The sequence below is a fragment of the Meriones unguiculatus genome, chromosome 9 (genome assembly GCF_030254825.1).
Source record: "Meriones unguiculatus strain TT.TT164.6M chromosome 9, Bangor_MerUng_6.1, whole genome shotgun sequence".
Taxonomy (NCBI): domain Eukaryota; kingdom Metazoa; phylum Chordata; class Mammalia; order Rodentia; family Muridae; genus Meriones; species Meriones unguiculatus.
In genome coordinates, this window is record NC_083357.1 from 75,749,618 (window position 1) to 75,773,767 (window position 24,150).

Genomic DNA, 24,150 nt, shown 5'->3' on the forward strand with positions numbered 1-24,150 from the left:
GGAAGGAAGGAAGGAAGGAGAAGAAGAAGAAAAAGAAAGAAAGAAAGAAAGAAAGAAAGAAAGAAAGAAAGAAAGAAAGAAAGAAAGAAAGAAAGAAAGAAGAAAACATCCTCTGTGGATATACCTCAATGGTAGAGCTCTGCCTAACTTTAACCTTCCGCACACGGAAAACCAAACAAAACAACAAATGGTAACTTAGAAACTACTGCTTTAAGGGCTGGTAACACATAAAGAAATTCTTGCGATTCCACCTATAACATATTGTAGAATTTAATATTTAAGTTAGGAAAAAGTGTTCCTCACAGATCTGAAAGTAACTGGAAAACTAAAGCTTAGGAAGGAAGATGGAGCAAAAGAGGTTGGGGTGGGAGCAATGAGGTTTGGGGAAGGATAAACTACAACTCCCAGGATTCCTCGGTTAGGACAACAGGAGCCGGTCATCTGCTCTCTTCTGGCTACCTCTGCGTATCACACACACCTCCTGTGAGTCAGCTCCAAATAATCTCGGCGCGTGGTCCTCCTAGGAGAGTCTCCTTCCGCTTCATCAATTCATTCTTGTTTACTGTTACAGACACCTAACGACCACTACCAGAAGCGTCAAAATGGAGGAGGAGCCAGGTACGAACTGTAACCCGGAAGCAGTCGCCTCGAAATGAGGGTGCGGGCGGTACCTTGAGCTGAAGTCTTGCCGGCAGCGAAGGTTCAGTTACCAGTTAGAAACAAGAACATCGTTTTTCTTCTTTTACTTAGGTATTCACAATTCTTTTTTGGCCTTAAGAGGACTTTTTAATTTTCTCTCTGCCCACTCGTGTTACTTCCGTAGAGACTTTATAGTAATGACTTAAACAGTATGCTTTTCACTTTCTGCGCCTGGCACCAGTTTAGTGTGACTTTTAACGTGCCAGAAAACTGAGAATTTCTCTTAAAATGTCGAGTAATACTGGGTTGTCGGGGTGGTGTTAAAGCCTTGCTCTTTCTAAGTTTAGGTTAACCTTAGAAAGTAACATTAAGATTTCTGACCTTGACAGTTAATTCACTCCATGGCTGCCCCTAAAATGGAAAATTTAGCCAGAGCCGTTATTACAAAAACCTGACGGCCTTTTATACTTTCCCCCCGTCAAATGGACACTCCTTCTGATGTACTCAAAGCTAGATATAAAGATGCACAGAAATTTCTGAAGGAGTGGTAAATGGGTGGCTGTGAATTCTTACACAGTCCAATCTCAGCTGTGATTTGTTATGTTAAATCTATTAGTAGAACCCAGTGAACGCTGAATCTTCTGAATATTTAATTTTTTTAAATGATGACGCTGTTAGATTTATTGAGGTCAAAGGGGGCTTTGCACATCCCGCATGCCACCCTCGGTGCCTAGGCAGAGGCAGGAAGAGGGTGTCAGTCTCCTGGAACAAGTGTTACAGGCACCTGTGAGCCACTACGTAGGTACTTACCCTTGGTCCCCTGCATGAGCAGCAAGCGCCTTTAACTGTCAAAAATCTTTCCAGAGTGGTAATCTTATGTACCTCTTTTAAAATTATCAACATAATGTGTGCTGTGTGAAAGACTTGGAAAAGAAGAAAAAAAAAAAACTTAAACCGTGTCTGTAATCCCACAACTCAAGAGTGACTTACATCATTTTGGTGTGTTTCCTTTGTTTTCTTTTGGTGTTTCCAATGAGAATGATCCCCATAGGCTCATATATTTGAGTGTTTGGTCCCCAGTTAGGGGAACTGTTTAGGAAGGATTAGGAGGTATCGTCTTGTTGAAGGACCTGTGCCAATTTCGGGGGTGGATTTGAGGTTTCAAGAGTGCAGGCCAGGCCCAGTCTCATGCCTGCAATTTGCTGCTCCAGCACCATGCCTGCCTGCCTGCCTCCACACTCCCCACCATGATGTCCATGGACTAACCTTCTAAAACTGCAAGCAAGCCCCCAATTAAGTGCTTCTTTTTATAAGTTGTCTTGGTCGTAGTACCTCCTCACAGCAAGAGAACAATAACTAAGACAATATTATTTATCTGCTTTTTCCCATATATTGTAGAATTGTGTTTTGAAAACAGATTATACTGTTTTGTAACCTGTTTTTTTTTCAGTTATTAAAATATCAACATTGTTCCTTTTTTTTTTTTTTTTTTTTTAAACCAGGCTCTCCTTGTGTTGTGAACTTGGTATCTTAATATTTGAGGATTTCTTCCTGTCTTCCCTTAGGTCACAGGTGCCTGTAACTCCAGTTCCAGAAGACGGATCTGACACCCTCTTCTTGCCTCTGCCTGGGCTCCAAGCACGCTCGTGCTACATGTAGTGCAAAAAGAGCTGAGAGAGAAGTGCCCTGAAGAAGTGACCACAGGACTGAGAATGAAAAACACTCATCTTGGACTATACAGCCTACATCGTAACACAAGCTCTGCCTCCGTCCGGTACATGAATAGTTGTGATTACGTTACCTGACTTTCTTTGGTATCTGGATGTCCTGAAATTAAACAATTAAAACAAAGTGCTTGCTTAGCATATGCAAGACCCTGGGGTCAATCCCTAATATCCTCTCTCCCCCGCCTCTCTCAAACACATATATACACAGACGTACACACACTCTCACACTCTTGCTCTCTAATAGTAATAATAAATGTTTAAAAATAAATTAATAAACACAGTAAAATTGTTGGCTTAGGTTTAACCAGACATGTTGACCTACATTTGTGATCCAGCATTTGGGAGGCTGAAGCAGGAGGCCCCCCGTTTGAAGCCAGCCTGGGCTACATATCAAGACCCGTGTATAAACAATCAATTAGACTAGATAATAGATGAGATGTTAACATTTTCCATAATCTTCACAAATCTATAACTATGAACCACCTAAAGACTGCATCACTATTTTATACTTTATTTGTTTGTGTTTTCTTTTTCAAGACAGGGTTTCTTTGTGTAACCTTGGCTGTCCCGAAACTAGCTCTATAGACCAGACTGGTCTTGAACTCACAGAGATACACCTGCCTCTGCCTCCCAAGAACTGGGATTAAAGGTGTGCACCACCACAACTCAGCTATTTTAAAGTGTTTATTTCTACACTCATTTAAAGTTAAAACTGCCTTAACCCATAGGCGCTATATTTGTTAGTTATACTCGTAGGCACTTGTCTTAGTTAATTGTATATGTAAGGTTATTTTTGTGCTTTTTTTTTAAAATTATTTTGTGTGCCTGTGTGTGGATGTGTGCATGTCACAACACAGGTGTGTAGGTCAACAACTTTTAAGAATCAGGTCTCACTTTCCATCATGTGTAGCCCAGAGATTAAACTCAGAGGTTTTCAGACTTAACTGTAGGTAGTTTTATTTTTTGGGCTATTTCGAATTTTCTTTATGGATTCAGTCTGGTGGCGCTTCTCTTCGCCATTTGGGAGGTAGGGCAGGTGGATCTCTGAGTTCAAGGCCATCTTGGACTACAGAGTGAGTTCTAGGGCAGCAAGAAATACATAGTGAGACTCTGTCTCAAAATAAATTAAAAAAAAAACCCAAAACTAAAAATATATGTGTATATAAACTCGATCTGAGTTTATAGACTGTCTTTGAAGGTAAATGAGACTATGAACTAAAGGTTTCTCTGACACTCCTAGTTTTGTTATATCTTTAGAGTTGTTTCAATTTGTTTATCTTACATTACAGCTGCTGAGATGAGTAGCCACCTGTGTATTTGGCGTTTTCGGAGTCCATTTCTTAGAGCTTGCCCCGGGAGACGCATCTTCTTTCAGCAATTTGGACAGAGAAGTCTTGATACACGGCTGTGGAATTTTAGACAAAACAAGCCTCACGTGCTCCACCTGTTGTTAAATAAGGATTGGTCCAGGAGCTGCTGTCATCAAGATACAAGGATGCTTTGGAAACATAAAGCCCTACAGAAGTATATGGAAGACCTGAATAAAGAGTACCAAACCCTGGACCAATGTTTGCATGATATCTCTGACAATGAAGGAGACCCGAGGGCCTTACGCAGAAGGCATGCTGAGTTGGCACCACTTGCAGCTGTCTATCAAGAAATTCAGGAGGCCGAACGAGCCATTGAAGAATTAGAGTCAATGTGTAAAAGTGGGTATATGAGTATGTAACTGACTGAACTTTGAACTCTGTCTTTTAAAAGCCAATAGATAATAAGCTCAGTTCTTGGTAGGAAGAGGACTATATGCTCACTCTGTGTTGGACGAGTTTCAGTTACTTGGGGCGTGCTAAGAGTTCAGGCTGTTCATGGTACTTACCAAGTCTAGGAGACTTGATATCGTAAGTTTTAATTTACTGAGCATTGTTCTGCATACAGAAATACAGAATGATAGTTCGTCTCCTGTCGAAGGGCTTGTATGTTGTAATATGAGAGAATATATGTGTCACATACACTTTACAGCCTGGTGACCTCTACATTATCTCAGTGAGAGACTACACCAGATCCTACACCTGTAAGCTATAGAACCCATCTTCATAGTAGGGGTCACATTAATTTAGTCACGCCTTAAGCTTTATTATGCACATAGGATTGGGATAATTGTTATCAGGAAATTTGTTTCTAAAACTGTACCGTACTTAATTATGTCTAAAATAAACTGGCCTTGTGACTCCACAAGTTGGAACCAGCATGGCTAACCAAGTCATGCAGAACCAGGTTTTCTTCTTGCCTCTCACAGTCTGTTTTTCCACCAGCTATAGCATATTCAGGGACCCCCACAGACAGGGTCTTGGGAGACTGAGACAGGAAGACAAGGAGGTCAAGAGACTCTGTCTCAAAACAAACAACAAACTTTGTAGACATAGATGAGGTAGTTATGTAATGCTTTCTCTGTAAGAATTTTAAAGAATTTACTGCTCTCCCTGTTGCTGATTTTAGGTTTAAATAATCACGAAGAAAAGCAGTTGCAAGAACTTGTATCAGAAGAAAGACAAATCATTGATCAAAAGATCAGCTTACTGTATCGTGAGGTATGTTTCAGGCAGTAGACTAATCTCAAGAGTGTTAATAGGAAGGAATAATATTTTCTAGAATATGCTTTGATGCTCAAAATAATTTCCCCAAAAGTGTTCTTCTAACAGGGCAAGTAACTAAGCTATACTTAGTATAATTTGCTGATAGTTGGAAGAGAAATTGAAATGTCAATGAAGGGAGACTCCCAGAGGAAGGCAAAAAAGAATCATAGCTGGATCTGTTGACTTGTTAGGCAAGAAAACATAATACCTTAGTAAGGAAATTTCAGGATCCAGTGAGGTGGCTCAGCAGATAGAGGTGCTTCTATATACACCTGCCCTACAAGTTGAGTTCCAATGCATCACACAAGGTGACCGGAGAGAACTAACTCCTTTGAATTGTCCTCCAGCCTCTGCAAGGCATGTGTTTGCAGTGGGGACACACACAAAAATACACGAGTGAATTTTTAAAAAGAAATGCAGTCACGATGGGGATAAGCCAGTTTGTTTTAAGCATTAGAAGGGAATAGTTAGGCTCATGGTGATTGTGTTAGATTGAAAACTTTTGTGCTGAGTATGATGGAATGAATCTAAGTGCAGAACCAGCTGGTAGTTAAGGTCTTTAGTTAGAACTAATAAGACTTTGGCGTGCTGGGGACTCTCAGGCTTCATAATACTGTGGGAGCTTGAGCTGATAATCTAGATATGAAAGAGCAAATTCTACAATAGTGGTCTCTCTTCTTTTAGTTCAATAGGCTGTTTGTTTTCTTTAGTTCAATAGGTTGTGTGTACCATGTTTTCCTCTGTTGTAATTATCATCATTGTCCCTTCAACTTTTTTATTGTGGGATTCAGAGAGGGGTTTTTGAGGACTTAGAAGGATGAGTAGTAGGGAGGGCCTGGGAGGGAATAATGGATCGGGACACGGCTGGGATACAGAGTTAATAAAATGTAATTGATTAAAAAAAAAAAAAAAAAGAAGGATGAGTAGAGATGATATCACTAGTGAACCAAAGGCAAAGCATATCTGACACTAACATTCTCCTGCACACTGTCATTTCTAGCAGAGATGGAATGTTTCAAAAAAATGGCAGTAGGGAGGAGAGTCATTAACATGTAGATACTTTTAGTTTGATTTGAAAGACCTTTTAATAACCAGGAGATTTTGCTTCTTCTTCCTAAGAGGAAAACTTTATTAGGAACCTGGGAACCACCCCTCTTTTTTTTTTTTGTTGTCATATATGAGAAGCTATTTGAATCTTATTTTGAGTCCCCTTAATGTCCCCTTAAACAGAATGACCCCACCAAGAATGCAAGGTATGGCATAGTGCTGACCATCATTTATGGCAGAGGAGAATGTATAATTATATGTCAAAAGTCTTCATTTGGAGTAAATGAAGATTTTCAAAGCCCTGCTTCATCAGATGAAAGATTCTACTGTTTAGAACTAATTTAAAGAGGCAAAATCTGAACAAAGTTGGATGGAACACTCTGGACTTTGATCATAATTAACTTCATTTTAGAAAATTAAGATAATCTGATAACGTTGCAGAAAATGCTCAGACAAGTATCTTCATTGTTGTGTGACCTGATTATCTAATTAGATTGCTTAGGCTACGGTTCTAGGGCTTACCTCCTTGGGATGTTTCATGGTTTTGTTGATTACTGACTTCTAAAAATGTTTTAAGGGCTTTGATTAAATTTCAAGTAATAACATACTAAGGAAAGTAAACATCATATTAATGATTGCATTTTCCTTCTTGTCCAGCTTTTGGAGCATCTAGTGCCAAAGGAGAAGTATGACAGAAGTGATGTTATTTTAGAGGTGACATCTGGAAGAACCACTGGAGGTTAGAAAAAGCAGTTTATTGTAAATGAGCTTTGAATTTTACATTGGTCTGACATTGTTGTACTGTGGAAAACCCATTGCATGTGTTTAGTGTGGGAAATACTCATTCCCTGAGTACTTATAACTAAGGGGGGTACCCTTTAATATTTGTGCTTACTGAATAGTTTGTCTATTTTTTTTAGGTGATATTTGCCAACAGTTTACCCGAGAGATATTTGACATGTACCAGAATTATTCATACTATAAACACTGGAAATTTGAGCTGCTGAATTACACACCAGCAGATTATGGTAAGCAGATAGAGGCAGAGACAGGCAAATCTCTGTGAGTTTGAAGCTAACCTGGTCTACGTATTGAATTCTAAGCTAGGCAGAGCCACATAGTGAGACCCTGTCTCGATAAATAAAAGATAAAATAAATAAATAATTAAAAGCTTTAAAACTATACAAAACAAACAAACAAAAAACTTATACAGTAGAGGGCCTGAGGAGATGGCCCAGTGGTTAAGGATGCCAGAGGGTCAGGGTCAACTCTCAGTGCCCACATAGGGATTCACAACTCACAGCCATCTGTAACTCCTGTCCCAGAAGATCTGACACCTTTTGGCCTCTGAGGGCACCGTGCATGCATGTTGTGTGCAGACAGACATACAGGGAAAACAGCCATACACATAAGATTTAAACATTCTAAAAACAATAGTACTAATAAAATACGATCAGAAGATGGCCTGAAGGTTCTATCTGCTGGGTAATAGTACTACTCCATGGTAGATGGAAGGGTTATTAATGATAAACTAGAAAATCAAGCTAGGGTAAAAGGATGAAGGTGAACAGCAAAGGGAAATCAGTATGCTGCATTAGTAAACCCTGATTGGTACAGATTGGCAAGTCCTTTAGCATCTTTCTCTTGGGGTATATCAACTCTTCAGTCATACTAATATTTAGGTTGCAAGGATCTTGTTAGCCTTTCCTTCTAGCAGATGGCACATTGGTCCAGGGGGCCAGTGGATGATCTTCACAGATAAATGTCAACATTGTATTTAATGCTCTAAATATGCTTCTGTTTTCTCCTATTAAAATCTCTTGATAGATGAACTGAAAAATATGTCACATGACTTTATATGTACTGGGACGTACAAAGGCATGATGAATAATAGCTCCTCTTTTATCTGGGTAGTCCCATTAGACATGGTGATGGTGGTGGTGGTGGTGGTAGTGATGGTGATGATGATTTACAAATTATGGCAACCAAAGCATGGACATGTTATGTAAGCTAGCTCGCTGCTAGGAAGATGGGAATCTGACTGAACTCAGTCAGCCTGATACTGGATCTATTAATTTAGCATGAATTAAAGAGCATGGGGAGAATATTTATCTATTATTTTAGCTCTCACTACATAGCTCTGGCTACCCTAGAACTCACTATGTAGACCAAGCTGGCCTCAAACTCAGAGATTCAACTGCCTATGTCCCTGGATTGCTGGAATTAAAAGTGCGTGCCACAACACCTGGCAAAGGGAATCATTTTAAAAGTGTCAGGCCGAGAGAGGAAATTTAAATTTGCCATGGCTTCACTCTGTTTCTGTTCCTGGGCATCTGTTACAACCTTAATGCACTGAATGGGACTGTCAAGTTTTTCTATCGTCTGTTCACTTAGGCACATCAGCCTCTTTATCTGGTAAAGGCACTGGCAATGCAAGCCTGGAGACCTAAGGCAGATGGAGGGAACCTCTCCTATGAAAGGTTCCTCTGGCCTCCACATCAGACTCATTGCATGGTCACTCCACACATGCACTATTAATAAATTAGCTAAAAATAATTGATCATTTTCATATGGTTAAAGGGATCTAATTCATTGTATTGCTTTTTTTAAAGAGATTGGCAAGACTAGTAAAGGATCCAATCAAGCATTTAGCCTTTCCTATGTAACTATGCCATTGGCTAATCATTCCATAGACAAGGAAAGATACAGGTGTATCTTTTTTATTGTTTCTGTTATTGTTGTTGTTGCTTTATTTATTTATTTATTTATTTATTTGAGGCAAGGTCACACTGTGTTGCTACTCAGTGACCTACTCAGCCTACTATGTAGACCAGGCTGGGCTTCAACTCATAGAGATCCACCTGTCTTTGCCTCCTAAGTGCTCCAGTTAAAGGCATGTGCCACCATACCTGACAAATATCTCTTTATAAATAATCTGTCTTAATTGCTGAGTCAAAAAGAAGCAAGAAGACTGTTTTATTACCGTTGGTAGTCTATTAAGCTCGATAAGAAGCTGTGGGAACTGTGTTTGTGGAGGAGGTGCATGTGTGCTGCAGTGTGCACGTGGAGGTCAGAAGACAACCTGACAGAGTCACCTCTCTCCTTCTGTGTGGTCCCGGGATCCAACTCACATCATCGGGCTCGGCAGTGAATGCCTTTACCCACCAGGCCATCTCGTTGGCCCTGTCAGACCATGAAAGGAGAGACGTCCAGACATCACATGTATCCTGTTATCTTGCCAATGGCCTAGGCTAATGTTTGAACCAGTCTCTGGACCCCACTGCCACATCTCAGCAGCAGAACAAGTAGACTTGAAGCAAGAGTATGCAGTCGGGCTGGAGAGATGGCTCAGCAGTTAAGAGCACCGGCTACTCTTCCAGAAGACCTAGGTTCAATTCCCAGCAGTTCACAACTGTCTAACTCCAGTTCCAGAGGATCTGACACATAAACATACATGCAAGCAAAATACCAAAGCATATAAAATTTTAAATAAATAAATAGATACACACACACACACCCGCCAGTATGCAGTCAGCAAAACTACTGGTACTTTTATAGGTTAGCTGCCCTAGAATGTGTAGGAATGAGAGAAATGGCTGAAGAACATAGGGATTAAGAGACTGAAAGGACATATCCCCTGGGGCTGGGAGTGGTGGACATTGAAAGCGAGACCACTTGCATAGCTAAACATGAGCTTTGCTGCTGAGCTATTGTTTTTAGGCAGAAAAGACTACATTATATTGTGTAATGAGAACATCTAGGTATATACATTTACAATGAAGAAAGTAGTGAAAGGGACCGTGTGCCGACTCACTATAACGATTAAAGCGTCAACTTGACAGCCTAGAATCACCTAGAAGGAGTCTCAGTGAAGGACTGTCAGACTGGAGCAGCCTGTAGGCACATGTGTAGGTGATTATCTTGACTGCCATAACTGATGTAGGGAGACCCATCCTGAAGATGGGTAGCACCGTCCCCTAGTTCTAGACCTTGGGCTCTGGAAGACTAGAGAAAGCAGCTGAACAGTAGACGTGTATGCATTTATTTTTCTGTCTGCTTGACTGTAGATAAAACCAGCTATTTCAAGTTCCTGCCTTAACTTCCCTTCAGTGATCAACTGTAATTGGGAATTGTGAGCTACGATAAGCCCTTTCTTCCTTAAGTTGCTTTTCTGTCCGAGTATTTTACCACAGCAACAGAAATTAAAGTAGGACACCCATAGGGAAGGGCAAGGATTGTGACTGGGAAGGACCTGGTGGGAGGTACAGGGTAGCAGACAAAATTAGTGAATTGCATATTTACATCGTGTGGTTTTTCTATCTCTGTATATTCATGGAGTTACTTACCTATTTTTACATTTATTTTGGGAGGAGAGGCGCGTTATGGAGTCCACGTAGAGTCAGAAGACAACTTTAAGGAGTTAGTTGTTTTTTTCCCTGTTTCTTCAGGAACAGGCTTCCTCCAGTCATCAGGCTTGCCAGGAAGTGCCTTTTTGTACTGACATCTCATTGGCTCCTTTGTAGCTTCTTTATCATAAAAATATTTTTAAAAACTATTAGATAAAAAGCTAAAGCCTAAGCACTAAGATTTTTTTTTGTGTGTGTGATTATCTTTCCACATCACAGGTAAGTATTAGCTTCTAATTCTTGGAACTTAGAAGGGCTTAAGATATTCAATAGTATGAAATTATGTTATTGAGCATTTTTTTAATGTATGGCACATATTTGCCTAAAAATTTACAGGTAGTTTAATGCAGAAAATGTCCCAATATTACTTTTTTTCTTAATGGTATTTTTCTTATTACAAAAGAAACAGTTCTTTATAGAAAAGTTGGAAAGCAAAAAGTACAAGCCAGATGTCATATATAGCTGTATATCCCAGCATTTGAGAGGCTGAAACAGAATTGTGAGTTTAAAGACAGCCTGGGCTACATAGCAAGACCTTATCTCAAAAAATAAAAATGAAATAAAAGTTACAAAAAGTAAAATATAAAATGAATTGTTTTCCTCAGCTCTCCAGAGCTAACTATAAGTAATATTCTTGACTTTTTGTTTTATATTATTATATTCTATATTGGGATAAAATGGCTTATTTCTGTTTCAGTTCCCATTTAGGGGCTCTACTGACAGTCAGGGCTTAAATTAAGAATAGTTCCAGTCCTAATCTTCTTCAGAGTAGACTGCGCTAGTGTTTTTGAATCTCTTCCCCAGGTGGACTGCATCATGCAGCTGCCCGCATTTCTGGTGACAGTGTCTATAAGCATCTGAAGTACGAAGGTGGGATCCATCGAGTTCAGCGGATCCCAGAGGTGGGCCTTTCATCGAGGATGCAGCGAATTCACACAGGGACAATGTCAGTCATTGTCCTCCCACAGCCAGATGAGGTAACTTCACAGGACACAGTGAAACTGGCTCCATGCCATGTAAACATGCCAGGTGCTGAGAAGCCTGACCATCTAGAGAAGTCTAATTTCATGGTTGACAGTTGAACTTAATAGTCTTTATTGAGAATCTAATTCTTCCCCAGGTATTCTTTTTATGCCTGCAATATTTATTCCATTTTATTTTATTTAAAATAGAAGTCACAGGGGCTGGTGAGATGGCTCAGTAGGTAAAGGTGCTTGTTGCCAAGCCTGATGACTTGAATTCAATCCATGGAATGAGGACGGTTGAAAGAGGAGCTAACTCCCGAAAGTTGTCGCCTGACTTCCACAGGTACACCAGGGTGTATACACACAAATAAATAAATAACCAGCAGTAATTTATCTCTCACAGTCAGAGAGGCAGACACTCCAAAACCAAGGTGGCTGTGTGGTCCGGATCTCTCTGCAGGGATAGAATTCTTCATTGCTCTTACGGCTTCAGGTAGCTGCATATGTTCTTTTGGCTTGAAGCTGTGAAGCTCTGGCTGCCACTTTCAAGTCACATGATCATATCTAAGTAGAGGATGCTTCTTGTCTTGTAAGGACATTGGCGATGGTATTTAGAATCTCCGTAAAATATAGCAGGATCTTCTAAAAATATGTTTTTATTTATATTTATTTATTTGTGTGTCTGTATGTGAGTGAGCACATGTGTGCCTTAGAGTGTATATGGAGGTCAGAGGACAATCCATGGGAGCCGATTTTCTCCTACCCTGTGGGTTTTAGGAACTGAACTCAATCATTTAGCCTCAGCAACACATGCTTTTACCTGCTGAGCCAGCTCACCAGCCCTGTAATCTTTTGAACTCAATTATATCTTCTTGGATCCCATTTTCAAGTAAAGTTCGAGTTAAAATGTGACCCACCAATAAATACACACACAGAGGGAAGGGGGAAGAGGACAGAGAGCACTTGGGAGCCTCGGGAACAGGATTTCCTCAGTAGTTCAGAATTCACCCACTTTTATACATATATGTATCTCATGTAGATTATAGTCTTAAATCCCAAAACAACCCATCTGCTAGATAGATTGTTTTTTGCTTTTCAAGACAGTAAACGAGTCTCAGAAGAAGTGATTAGCAAGAGGCTGCTCCACTAACTGAGGTTAATTTAACCCTGTATAACTCACCCCAAGTCCAAGCTTCTTTGTCCTACACTGCCCTGCCTCACTGGAACCATCCACCCTGTCTGACTGCAGCTGCCAATGAGAATGTGGAGCAGCTCAAGTGTCTCACTGTGAGAGTCATGGGAGACAAAGAGAGCTTAGTGAGTAGGTAAATTTCTGAACAGGGAACCTGGCAATGAGAATCAGTAGTGTGCATTATAGACATTTTTATGTTCTAAATAACTATGATCTAATCAATGGTGAAACTCTTCAAAGATTATGTAATTCAGTGATCTCATATCATTCTCAGTCAGAGCTTAAACACTGCCTCCTTTAAGTGGGGATGAGGTTCAAAGGTAGAAGGCTTATCTAGCATACATACTGCCCTGGGTTCAACCTCCATCACCTCAAAAAATAATAGTATTTCATTGAAATAGATGAGAGATACACAAAGAAACCCTGTCTTAACTTGGGGGTGGGTGGTGTTGGTAAAATAGGTCATCTATGGTTCTTTATTTGGTATTATTTTTTCTGTATTTTTTAATTCATGGTTTACATAAATAGTTTAATTTGAGAAATCTCAGAATGAAGTGTTTGTGGGATTGTGAATTTATTTATGCTTTCTTTTTTGTCCTAGGTAGATGTGAAAGTGGATCCCAGGGATTTGCGAATAGACACATTTAGAGCCAAAGGAGCAGGTGGGCAGCATGTTAATACAACAGACAGTGCTGTGAGGCTTGTCCACATCCCCACAGGTGAGCAGGTCTTGCTTTGTCTTAGTTACTCTCTATTGCTGTGACAGGACACCATGACCAAGGCAACCTATGAAGGGAAACATTTGATTTGGGGTTCATGGTTCTAGAGCATTAGAATCCATGACCATCATGGTAGGGAGCATGGTGGCAGGCAGGCATGGCATTGGAGCAGTAACTAGGAACTTATGTCTTGATTCAAGGCAGAGAGCTAACAAATAGCGTGGGCTTTGAAATCTTCAAGCCCACCCCCAGTGGCGCTCCTCCTCAGTCAGTGCACACCTCCTAATCCTTTCCAAACAGTTCTACCAAATGAGACCAAGGAGTCAAATACATGCGCCTATGGGCCCTATTCTCATTCAAACCTCCACAGCTTTCATCTCTCTGCCCCCTTTACATACTAACTAGCTAGCACTCAGAGGCCATGGTCTATGACAGGTCACAGTTCTTTGCACAAAACTTTAAGGACATCAGTGGCACTGTGGATCTGATGTACCAGTTTCGTCTATTTTCTCCTTCTATTTGGAAACAGTTCTCTTTTGAAGGATGTAGGTGGTAAGCATATCTGTGCAGGAAAAGTGCCTGGATGTCCTGGAGCATGGGGCTCCAGTCCCATTGCAAGGGAATGAGGTACAGCATGGCCATGCCACTGCTCTGGATCCCGCTTTATCTAGTACGTGAACTGCTAGTGACATGAGGCTCTGCTGCATTAATGCTGTCCTGAATATTGGCCACTTGGTCACCTTGATAAATGTTAAGGTTTTGTTTTTTTTATTTGTTAAGGTGATTTTAAATACATTGTTTCACAATAATTGCATTCTGAGTAACGCATCATTACACAGTTTTATCACTGGGTAAAAATTATAAATGGTCACAAACTAAGAAAAGTCTTGGTAGGTAGTAAGATTTTATAGGACAGCTATCATATATGCAGACTGCCAATAGCCAACTTGTTATGTGGTGAATTTGCATGTTTCAAACCAAAACAAATTTTCTTTTTACATCTTCATTTCTTCTTAAATTACTAAAATGATATTTTGCCTGTGTGTGTGTGTCTGTGTGAGTGCATTCACGTGTGTATGTCTCTGCATGCATGAAGACCAGAAGGAGTCCGATCCCAAAGAGCTGGAGTTACGTGTGTTTGCCAGGACACCTGACTTGTTAGGTGGCTGCTAGGATCCAGACTCTGGGCGTCATGGTTGGTCCTCAAGCACTCTCAAATGCTAAGCCAGGACTGGAGAAATAGCTCCAACTAAGTTAAGATCATGTAAGGGAGTGCAGTTCTCAGCGCCCACCTCAGGCATCTCACATCTGCCTCCAGCTCAAGGGCCCTGACCACCAGCCACTGCACTTGGTTTTGTTGTTGTTATTTTGGCTGTTGTGGTTGGGAGTACAGAGTTGGGTGGTGGAAGTGATCCTAAAGATGGAATCCCAGGCTTCATTCATGCTAGCTTGGCAAATGCTCTATCACTGAGCTATGTCCCCAGACTTAAATAAAGCTATATTTTTAGCATCAGTCCTCTTTTTATGTATTTGTGACTGAAAGAGGAAAGGCCAAGTGCTCCCTGAGTAGGACAGAGGGTGGATCAGCACTCCCTAGAAGATGGTAGTATATTACTCTTGGAAAATACCTGGATGAGCAAAAAAGGAGAGGAAATGTTCAGGGAATAAAATATAACTAGTTGTTGCTTTACCCTTCTCGTCTCAGTTAGAGTCGCACTCATAACACACTCCCATAAGCCCAGCACTTGAGAGGCTGATATAGGGTCACCAGCTTATGGACTGCCTGGACTGTATATGGAGACCTTGTTAATAATAATAATAACAGTAATAAGCCAGGTATAGTGACACACATCTTTAATCTCAGATCTTAGTTGGGAGGCAAAGGCAGGCAAATCTCTGTGGATTCAAGGCGAGCCTGGTATACATAGTACCTGGAAAAGAAGAAAAGAAAAAAGTGAGATATCTCATTTAGGCATGAGAATCTAAGTAGGCATCTACAGCTACTACCTATGATTTCTAAAGCATGCTAAATCTAAACTGTTGTTTATCTTTTGCCAAATTACCTGATTCTTCTTTCCCCTTAAGAAGTTCCTGAAGCACGGTGTGGTGTCCCATGTCTTTAATTTCAGAACTCCTGAGAGAGAAGCAGACTGTGAGTTCAAGGCCGGCCAGGACTACTCAGTTTAGACCCCATCACAAGCAAACAATAAATAAAATATTCCTCATATCTTCCTTATTGACCTGTGGAAATGACAAGCGACAGTTTACCTCTGATTGTTTTTCAGGACTGGTAGTAGAGTGCCAACAAGAACGATCACAACTCAAAAATAAAGAAATAGCTTTGCGTGTGTTGAGAGCTAAACTCTACCAACAGATAACTGAGAAAGACAAGTCTCAGCAACAGAATGCTAGAAAACTGCAGGTAAGACAAGGGTCACAATTGCAACACCGAAGGAAAGTCATTTTATGTAAAAAATGCAGTGTGTGTGCTTACACGAATGGAAGTGTCTTAGAACATAGAGAGACATGCTTATTTGTAAATAAGGAATATTTAAATACTGGTAAGCCTAAGGGGTTATGGTTGCATTTAGGTGTGCCAGTTTCCAAAGGAGTAAATGAATTAACAGAAGTTTTTCCTACTTGTCTCCCTGCAGTGTTATATTGTGACTGTCATAAAATGAAATTGGTCGTGTTTTGTTTTGTTTTTTTGAAACAGGGTTTCTCTGTGTAGCCCTGGCTGTCCTAGAACTCACTTTGTAGACCAGGCTGGCCTCGAATTTTGCCTATTGAGTGTGTGAGGTACTATGCCTGGCAGGAAATTTTTTTTAAGACAAAATAATTATCTGGCAATTAGAAGATTTTCAGACTACTTGAAGGCCTGTAGTTTTTTTTACAACTCTGTATGAATCAAACATAAATGGCACTCCTGAAACAAGAAAGGGAGATTGTTGCCAGAGTCTGGATATAAAGAATAAAAGGGGAGACTGACTTTTCATTCCATGCCCTTTGGCACTTCTTGAATTTTAATGTATGTTTACAGTATTAAATATAGAATGCAAAGCTGGGCATGGTGCCGTATGCCTTTAATCCCAGCACTTAGGAAGCTGAGACAGGCTGATAGCTGGGTGTTTGAAGCCTGTCTGTCTGGTCTACCTAGTAAGACCCTATTTGAAAAAAGATGTTATATCAAAATATAGGTTAGCCAGGCAGTGGTGGGGCAGGCTTCTAATCCCAGCATTCAGGAGGCAGAGGTGGCGGATCTTTGAATTCAACAGGCCAGCCTGATCTATAAAGTGAGTACCAGGACAGCCAACACTGTTACAGAGAGAAAACATGTCTTGAAAAAAACAAAACAACAACAACAAAAATATTCTAAATATTAATCATTTTACTCATCATGATATGAGCCCCTTCCATTTGTCTTTGTAGCTTTCTTTGCCCACATTGCAGCTTATAGTAGAAGTGAAAGAATAGATTGTTTATTAGGTCCCACTTGAGTGGCCAGGAAGACCTCTAACTCCCTTGTCTACCTGTGAGCTGTTTTAGTAGCGGTTTCTACTGTTTAGAAGCTTTTCTGTCAATCAGTCATGTAGTGGTCTTATGCAATGTCCAATGGTCACCCTAGCTCCCTCATCCGGGAAGTTTTGCAGATGCTTCATCCACCTGCTCCCCAGGATTCTGATACAACTGATCTAGAGTGGAGTCCTAATATGGTGCTTTCCAAACCCAGCTTGGCAAAAGGAATAGCCTATTTAGGACTATTTCAGAACACACAGTTCCTGGTTCATTATGTCTATGATTGAGTTTAGAAATATGTAACTTTTCAAAGTTCTCCCGACCACAGTTTTGGTTTCATATTGTTTGCCTCAGGCTTTAAGAAAATGAGTCAGCATTTGGGAGGCTGAGACAAAAGAATTGCCAGTTCCAGATCAACCTTTGCTATATAGTGAGGATCTGAAGAAAGAAGAGGGCTGGGGCCAGTGGAAGGATGAGAGGGAAGGAAAGATACAGAAATGTGTTTCTTTAATCTTAATAATTGAGTGCAATTGAGAGAGTGCTATGTGGGAGCAAAGTATTGCTTAGGGCAGGAACAGACAGAGCAGACAAGAACGGCTGCGTGTGGTGATGTGTGACTGGAAGGGAGATTCTAAGTTGTAAGTTTAAAGGAGTCAGAGAGCATATTTTGGTTCCTGGGCGGGGGTGGGTAGGGAAGGCTGCCCATGTTAAGAGTGCTGAGTTCATGTGTGTGCTCTTAGCAGCCAAGGACCTGCTGGAGAAAGCTTCTTAGAAAACTGCCTTCAGAAGATAGCCAGGCCACTCTGGAAGCAGACGCAAACTCCCTCAAATATTCGTTAAATTGCTGAGTGTCAGGGTCTCCTACTGGAAAAAAAGCATGCCAGGTGTGGGCCTCATACTGTATAGTAAGAGTAGTTGGGAGGCTGTAAATGAAGCTACCCTACACTATCCAATGGCACAGTATACTTTTAAAAATTAAAAACCCTAAAAAGGAAGGAAAGGAAATTTTAAATTTTTTTTTTTTTTAAAGAGGAACTTGAAATATCAAAGAGGCATTTATTCTTAGTCCACAGCTAAATGCTCCACAGGTATTTGTTTGTTTTTCTGGTGGGCTGGGGTTGGAACCTAGGGCTTTTTTCTGGGTAAGCATGCATTCTCCCACCAAGCTGCTTCCCCATACCCAAACCTGTAGTCTCAAGATTACCTTCTGCCTGTTCTTATCTTGGTTTGTGGATATAAGGGGCTTTTTTAGTAGATGCTAAAGCTCTCCAAACAGGGAGGTCAAGGATAAAGAATATTAAGATTGTATAAATATAATTTTTAATTCTAAAATTCAAAATATAATTTTTTTTTTGTTATGGCACAGGTGGGAACAAGAGCCCAGTCAGAGAGGATTCGGACATATAATTTCACCCAGGATAGAGTCACTGACCACAGGATAGCATATGACGTTCGTGACATTAAGGTAACATTACTAACTATGCTTTAGCCACCTTTGCTTTGTTAGAAATAGAATCAGGGGCTGGAGAGATGACTTTCTAGCTGAGAGCACATTCCCAGGATCTACTCAGTGGAAGGTGAGAACCAACTAACTCAAGTTGTCCTCTGATCACACATGCACCATGACACACATACACATATACACAACACAAGTCAGGTAGAAGCTGCTATTAGCCCCTAAATGTTGCTGCAAGTTGCTTCCTGAGTGACTCCCTCCAAGCACCCTCTTCCACCTTCAATCCTTTCTTTCAGGAATCGCGAGGCATTTTTAGCTGATTAGGTAGAGCCCGCGAGAATGGCATTATATTTAATTTAGTTAAAGTCACTTTATTGATTACCCAATTACAGAAGTACTATTCCTTTATTGTCATAAGTTCCTTCTCTAAGATAGAGAATTATGCACAGGGAATACACCAAGGGCATCATAGAATTAGACCTACTACAGTATATGAGTGTGTGTGTGTTGGTTAATTTTTTTTTTTTTTTTGAGACTATGTCTCACTATGTCACCCTAGCTAGCCTGGAACTCACTATGTAGATCAAGCTAGCCTCACAGAGAGATCTACCTGTCTGTGCCTCCAAGTGCTGGGAATGAAGGCATGAACTGTCACACCCAACTAATGTATATTCTTTAATGTAGGCAGTATAGCCAAGCTGTTGGAGAAAAGATCCTGTCAACATTGCTTGAGCAGCATTAGCTAAAATCCTTCAAGCTAGGACTACTAGCCTTAATAAAGTGGTAAAGGAGCACAGCAGAACTTTTCTCGTGCTGCGCCTGAAGCGAAAATGAACCAGTTCCCATAAAGGACTATGTGAAAAAAAAAAATACTATCCTTTTCTTGGTTCATGGAACACCTAAAGCTTCTTAATTTTGATTCTATCCACTTTGTACCCAAAATTAAAGCCATAATTTTATGAGGGATGTCTGTTATATATATGTGTGTGTGTGCATGTGTGTGTTTATAAAGTTCTGTGCATCTTATGCCACTTCTGTTGTCCTGTGGCATACAATTATCTTGCATATGACCATAGAATGAGAAAAAAAAAATTACTGTTGTTTTGTTTGTTTGTTTTAGATAGGTTTTCACTCTTGTAGCCCAGACTTGCCTGGCACTCAGAGTAATTTTCTTGCCTTAGCTTTCTGATTTTAGATTATAAGGGGGATCCACCATAGAGGGAGTGAATGTTTGTTAACTTCTCTTTCCTTAGATAAAACACAATATTAAGCAAACATACTTGGCAATATTGTTCCAATTATACTTTATTATTTTTCAGTTGCTTTCCAGCACTTAGGAGGCTGAGGAAAAGAGAATCACGGTGAATTTGAGGCCAGCCTGGTAGCAAGACCTGTCTCAAAACCAAAAAGTAAAAAGCACATCAATGCCAGGTCAGAAGGAAAAATAGCAAAGAGACTGACAGGAGTGAGTAATTTAGAAATGATATTAAAGAGAATGAAAAAGGAGAAAGCACCTTGGCAAGAGAGCAGCAGCTGGTGGACAGAGGGGAAGGGGTGGGCGAGGGGAAAGTGAACACGTAAGGACTCTCCTGTGCAGCTCTCCACTTTTTCAAGAACTCAGGTCTCCATCCACCTGACCTGGAGCAGCTGTGCCTGTTCTCTTTATTTGGAGAACTGGTTTCTCTCAGCTTTATTTTTGAGTTTGTTCTGACACATTCTGTTTGCAGTGAATACTACACAGCCTATATCTGGGATGAGCAGTTGTGAATATTTTGCTATATTTTTCTTCCTTTTATCCCTCAATTCTTTCTATATATCCACCTGTTTGGCTTTTGAACCATTTAAAAGCAAGTTGTTTGGAAGGTGGTGGCAGAAGGATTAGAAGTTCAAGATCATCCTCTGTTACATAGGATGTTCTAGGCCAGCTTGTGCTAGAGACCTGTCTCAAAACAAAAATAAGAAAAAAGGAAAGAAAGAAGAAACACAAAAAAAAAAAAAAAAAAAGAAAAGAAAATCAAAGTTGCAAACTAAGGAGACTTGATTCCTTCAACATTACAAAATGTTGAGCAGTTACACAGACTTCTAGATCGTATGTGCCTGGAGTGCTCACACAAAAGCCAGGGATCTGCCTCTAGTGTCTTTCTTTAGACTCTGTTCACTTGTCTTAGAGACAAGGTCTCTCACCGGCCCAGAACTCACATCTTAGTCTAGACTGGACATGCCTGTCTCTGCCTCCCCAGAGCTAGTTTACAGGTACGTGCCACCACACCCAGATTTTTACAGGTTCTGGTGGTCAAACCTGGTCTTCATGCTTGCAAGGCAAGCATTTTACCAACTGAGCCATCTCAACAGCCTAAGACGTCTCCATTTTCCAGGGTTTAAAAAAATTATTTTTACTTATTGTATGTGTACATGTGTGTGTGCCTATTTGTGTGGCTGTTTACATGTATATGTGCACATGGATAGAGGCCAGAGGTCAGTGTCAGGTATCTACTTCTGTTACTTTTGAGACATGGTCTTTTCAGTGACCCTGGAGCTCACCACTTACCTAGACTGTCTACCCAAAGGCATATCCACACCCCCTCCCTGTTCTATGGCTACAAATGTGCATGCTTATTTTGTTTTCTTTCACATTGTGGTAAGGACCTGAGCCCTGGGTCTTGGTGCATGCATGACCATCTCTCCGACCTTGTCTTTCCAATTAAACATTTTAGATTTGTGGGTGGTGGAAGTCAAACACAGGTCCTTTGGAAGAACGGCCAGAGCTGTTAACAGCTGCGCCACTTAGCTGTTAACAGCTGCGCCACTTTTCTGGCTCCAGTATTTACAATTTTAGAAGAGCTGGCATTGGTGGTGCCATGGTACAGCTCTCACCTAGCATCTTCAAGTTTCTGGGCAAGATTCCTAGGAAAAAAACTATCACAAACCACTATGAATTAAATAACCTCAACTTGGAAGATCGGCATAAGAAAGGTGTTAAAGAGTATTAATACTTATCATTGATTTATCTTTTAGTTAAACAGTTATTTAGTTAAGCTTATTTAGTTAAGCAGTTATTCCTAAACCAGCTGTATATGCAAATCACCACACAGAGACTAGGATGCAGTTAGTTAACCTAGAGTACAATGCTGGGCAATGAGTACTCCATCCTAAACCTCCAAGCCCACATAGCTTCCTCCCATTCAGATTTTCCACATCATACCAGGATGTCCCACCCTATTCTCTCCATTGCTCAGAATTGACTGGCTGTTTTATTGACAATGCAGAGACCAAATGGTGGCAGGTTTACACAGACTTGAGACAGGTTACACCTAGAGTATGCATCACAATACAATGTCTGGATTGAAACCAGATAGTGGGGTAGAGAAATCAGCATGTGAATGAACAAGGGTAAATTGTATACCTTCCACAAGAACATTATACCAACAGAAAGTTAACTTGGATTGGCTGGGAGACACTTTCTCAGCCACGTAGGCAGTATTTGGCAGGGAGCAGTGCATATTAGTGTGACCAGAGATTCTGGTAGGACTGAGTCATCTCAGCCATGTTTGCCATTGTAAGATAATATGATATGAATGAGAAGGGTTAATTTTCAGGACAAGAATGGACACTATTGTTTTTTTGCTTGTTTGTTTGGTTGGTTGGTTTTTCGAGACAGGAGTTCTCTGTGTATCCACGGCTGTCCTAGAACTCACTCTGTAGACCAGACTGTCCTCAAACTCAGAGATCCACCTGTTTCTGCCTCCTGAGTGCTGGAATTAAAGGTGTGCACCACTACTGCCTGGCTGACAAACACAATCTTTTTTAACTGATAGAAGATCACAGGCAACTTTTCCTTTCAAAGATAGTGTGAGAACAAGGACTGGTGTCAGAAAAACTCAGCAAAGGTTCAGCCAAGGCAGGCAATTGGTCAATTTCAAAAGCTCATTCAGATCTCTCTGTCTTATCTCAAGAGTCATTAGAAGTCACAGAATATGGATTTCAAAGTAAAATGATAACTTAAGCAATTAAAGTAGAATTCTATTTTCTCTTTGAAATTCACTTTTTTTTTTTTCAAGACAGGGTTTCTCTGTGTAGCCTTGGCTGTCCTGGACTTGCTTTGTAGACCAGGCTGGCCTTGATCTCACAGAGCTCCACCAGCCTTTGCTTTCCAGAATGCTGGAATTACAGGTCTTCGCCACCATTGCCAGCTGATTCACTTTTTATTTAAGACCAAAATAAAGGCCTGAAACCTGGGACTTTCATGTATTGGCAGTTGTGTTTATAATATTACAGAATATTAGTAAGCCTTTGTTGTTATGTAATGACTACAAAGAAACAGACAGTGCTTTAATTTTGATTATCAGATGTGTTTGCCAGCTTTCCATCAATGTAAGAGATACCCAAGAAAACCAATTTTAAAATAGAAGAGATTATTTTATCTCATGGTTTTAGAGGTTTTAGCCCATGAGTCTTACTGTTCCAATTCTGTGAAGAATCACCATGACCAAGGCAAGTTATAAAAGAAAAGCATTGCTGGGCACATGCCTGTAATCCCAACCATCAGGGAGCCAGAGGCAGATAGTTCTCTGTGAGTTCCAGCCGGTCTACAAAGCAAGTCCAGGACAGCCAAAGCTACACAGAGAAACCCTGTCTCAAAAAACAAAACAAAACAAGAAAACAGAAAAAAAAAAAAAAGAAAGAAAAAAGCATTTAACTGGGGATTTTACAGTTTCTGAGAATAAGTCCATGACCATAATAGTGGGAAGCATGGCAGCAGGCAGGCCTGGCACTGGAGCAGTAGCTAAGAGCTTACATCTTATCTGCAAGAAGCAGGCAGGGAGAGTGGGAGACTGGGCCTAGTTACACTTTTGAAAGCCCAAAGCCCATCTCTAGTGATAGACTTCCTCCACCAAGTCTACGCCTCCTAATCTTCTAGCGCGTCAACTGGAAACCAAACATTCAAATATGTGACCTGTGGGGGCTGTTCTCACTCACAGAACATCCTGGCAGGAGCAAGTGGCAGAGGAAGCCATTTACCTCATGTCCTAGAAGTAAACAGAGAGGAATAGATTGGCATCCTTAAGGGATACACGTTCCGATAGGCCCATCTCTTTTAGGTTCTACCACTTTACAAAAGCTAGGGAAGAGCCTAGCATTTACTACCTGGGCCTTTGGGAAACACCTGAGATCCCCACCATATCTTCAGGTTAGATAATAACTTTCTCTTTTTTTTCTCAGGAGATTTTACGTGGTGAGAAGTGCCTGGATCAGCTAATTCAGAGACTGCTGCAATCAGCAGATGAAGAGGCCATTGCTGAATTATTGGATGAAAGCCTTAAATCAGTGAAATAAATGCAGATTATTATTTATTATTACATAAATGAAATCGGCTTTAATCAAGAAACAAACAGGTGTGGAAATCTTAGTGAACAGTCAAAGTATAGATAAACCTACAGACTTTTTATAGAAATCATTTCAATGAATGGAAGTCACATTTCTTGACATAGAGGTTTATTTTAGGTTTCAGTAAATAATCTAATTCTCAAAGTAAGAAATAAGCTTATAACATCAAAAAGAGAAATAAAATATTGAGAATTGATTGTGTAAGATGAATCAACTGTTTCTTCTAAGCCATTTTAAAACCATAAGCATTTTTTTTTCCAAGAAAGGGGAGTATAGGTGTGAGTCACTGTGCCTAGCTTATATAAAATTACAACCTTTTAACATTACGTAACAGAGCCAAGCATGTTAGCACGCGCCCGTAATCCCATACTCGGGGAGGCAGAGGCAGGGATTTCTGTGTTTTTGAGACCAGCTTAATCTACAAAGCAAGTCCAAGACGTCCCAGGATATACAAAGAAACCCTGT

At 40.5% G+C, this 24,150-nt stretch overlaps 1 protein-coding gene and 1 long non-coding RNA gene across 5 annotated transcripts in view; one reads left to right on the top strand and one right to left on the bottom strand.

Moving 5' to 3' along the window:
• Positions 1 to 456: 456 nt before the first annotated feature.
• On the top strand, positions 457 to 23,889 carry Mtrf1 (mitochondrial translation release factor 1). 4 transcript variants are annotated; one of them, XM_021642797.2, is made up of 11 exons: positions 460 to 618; positions 2,205 to 2,413; positions 3,656 to 4,075; positions 4,863 to 4,954; positions 6,704 to 6,785; positions 6,967 to 7,074; positions 11,257 to 11,429; positions 13,211 to 13,328; positions 15,614 to 15,750; positions 18,211 to 18,309; positions 23,521 to 23,889. In XM_021642797.2, exons 3-11 carry the CDS (start codon positions 3,664 to 3,666, stop codon positions 23,632 to 23,634), a joined length of 1,335 nt encoding a protein of 444 aa, XP_021498472.1. In that variant the 5' UTR covers positions 460 to 618; positions 2,205 to 2,413; positions 3,656 to 3,663; the 3' UTR covers positions 23,635 to 23,889. The 4 variants fall into 4 exon arrangements, with proteins under 4 accessions (XP_021498473.1, XP_060247469.1, XP_021498472.1 ...); XM_060391485.1 differs by having other exon boundaries at positions 614 to 750; XM_021642798.2 differs by lacking the exon at positions 11,257 to 11,429 and having other exon boundaries at positions 457 to 618; positions 13,215 to 13,328.
• LOC132656517 (uncharacterized) overlaps positions 15,170 to 24,150 on the bottom strand; it is a 32,749-nt gene continuing 23,768 nt past the window's right edge. Inside the window, exons 2-3 of the long non-coding RNA XR_009594274.1 lie at positions 15,392 to 15,462; positions 15,170 to 15,259 (exon numbers count right to left, since the gene is read on the bottom strand). This is a non-coding gene — a long non-coding RNA (uncharacterized LOC132656517). The remainder of the gene's footprint in view (positions 15,260 to 15,391; positions 15,463 to 24,150) is intronic.

Bases quoted from the DNA above. Each gene is read 5' to 3' on its own strand.
- Mtrf1 (XM_021642797.2), top strand. From the start codon at position 3,664: ATGAGTAGCCACCTGTGTATTTGGCGTTTTCGGAGTCCATTTCTTAGA. The intron at 4,955-6,703 runs GTATGTTTCAGG...CTTCTTGTCCAG, and splicing joins TCAGCTTACTGTATCGTGAG to CTTTTGGAGCATCTAGTGCC. The intron at 15,751-18,210 runs GTAAGACAAGGG...GTTATGGCACAG, and splicing joins AGAATGCTAGAAAACTGCAG to GTGGGAACAAGAGCCCAGTC.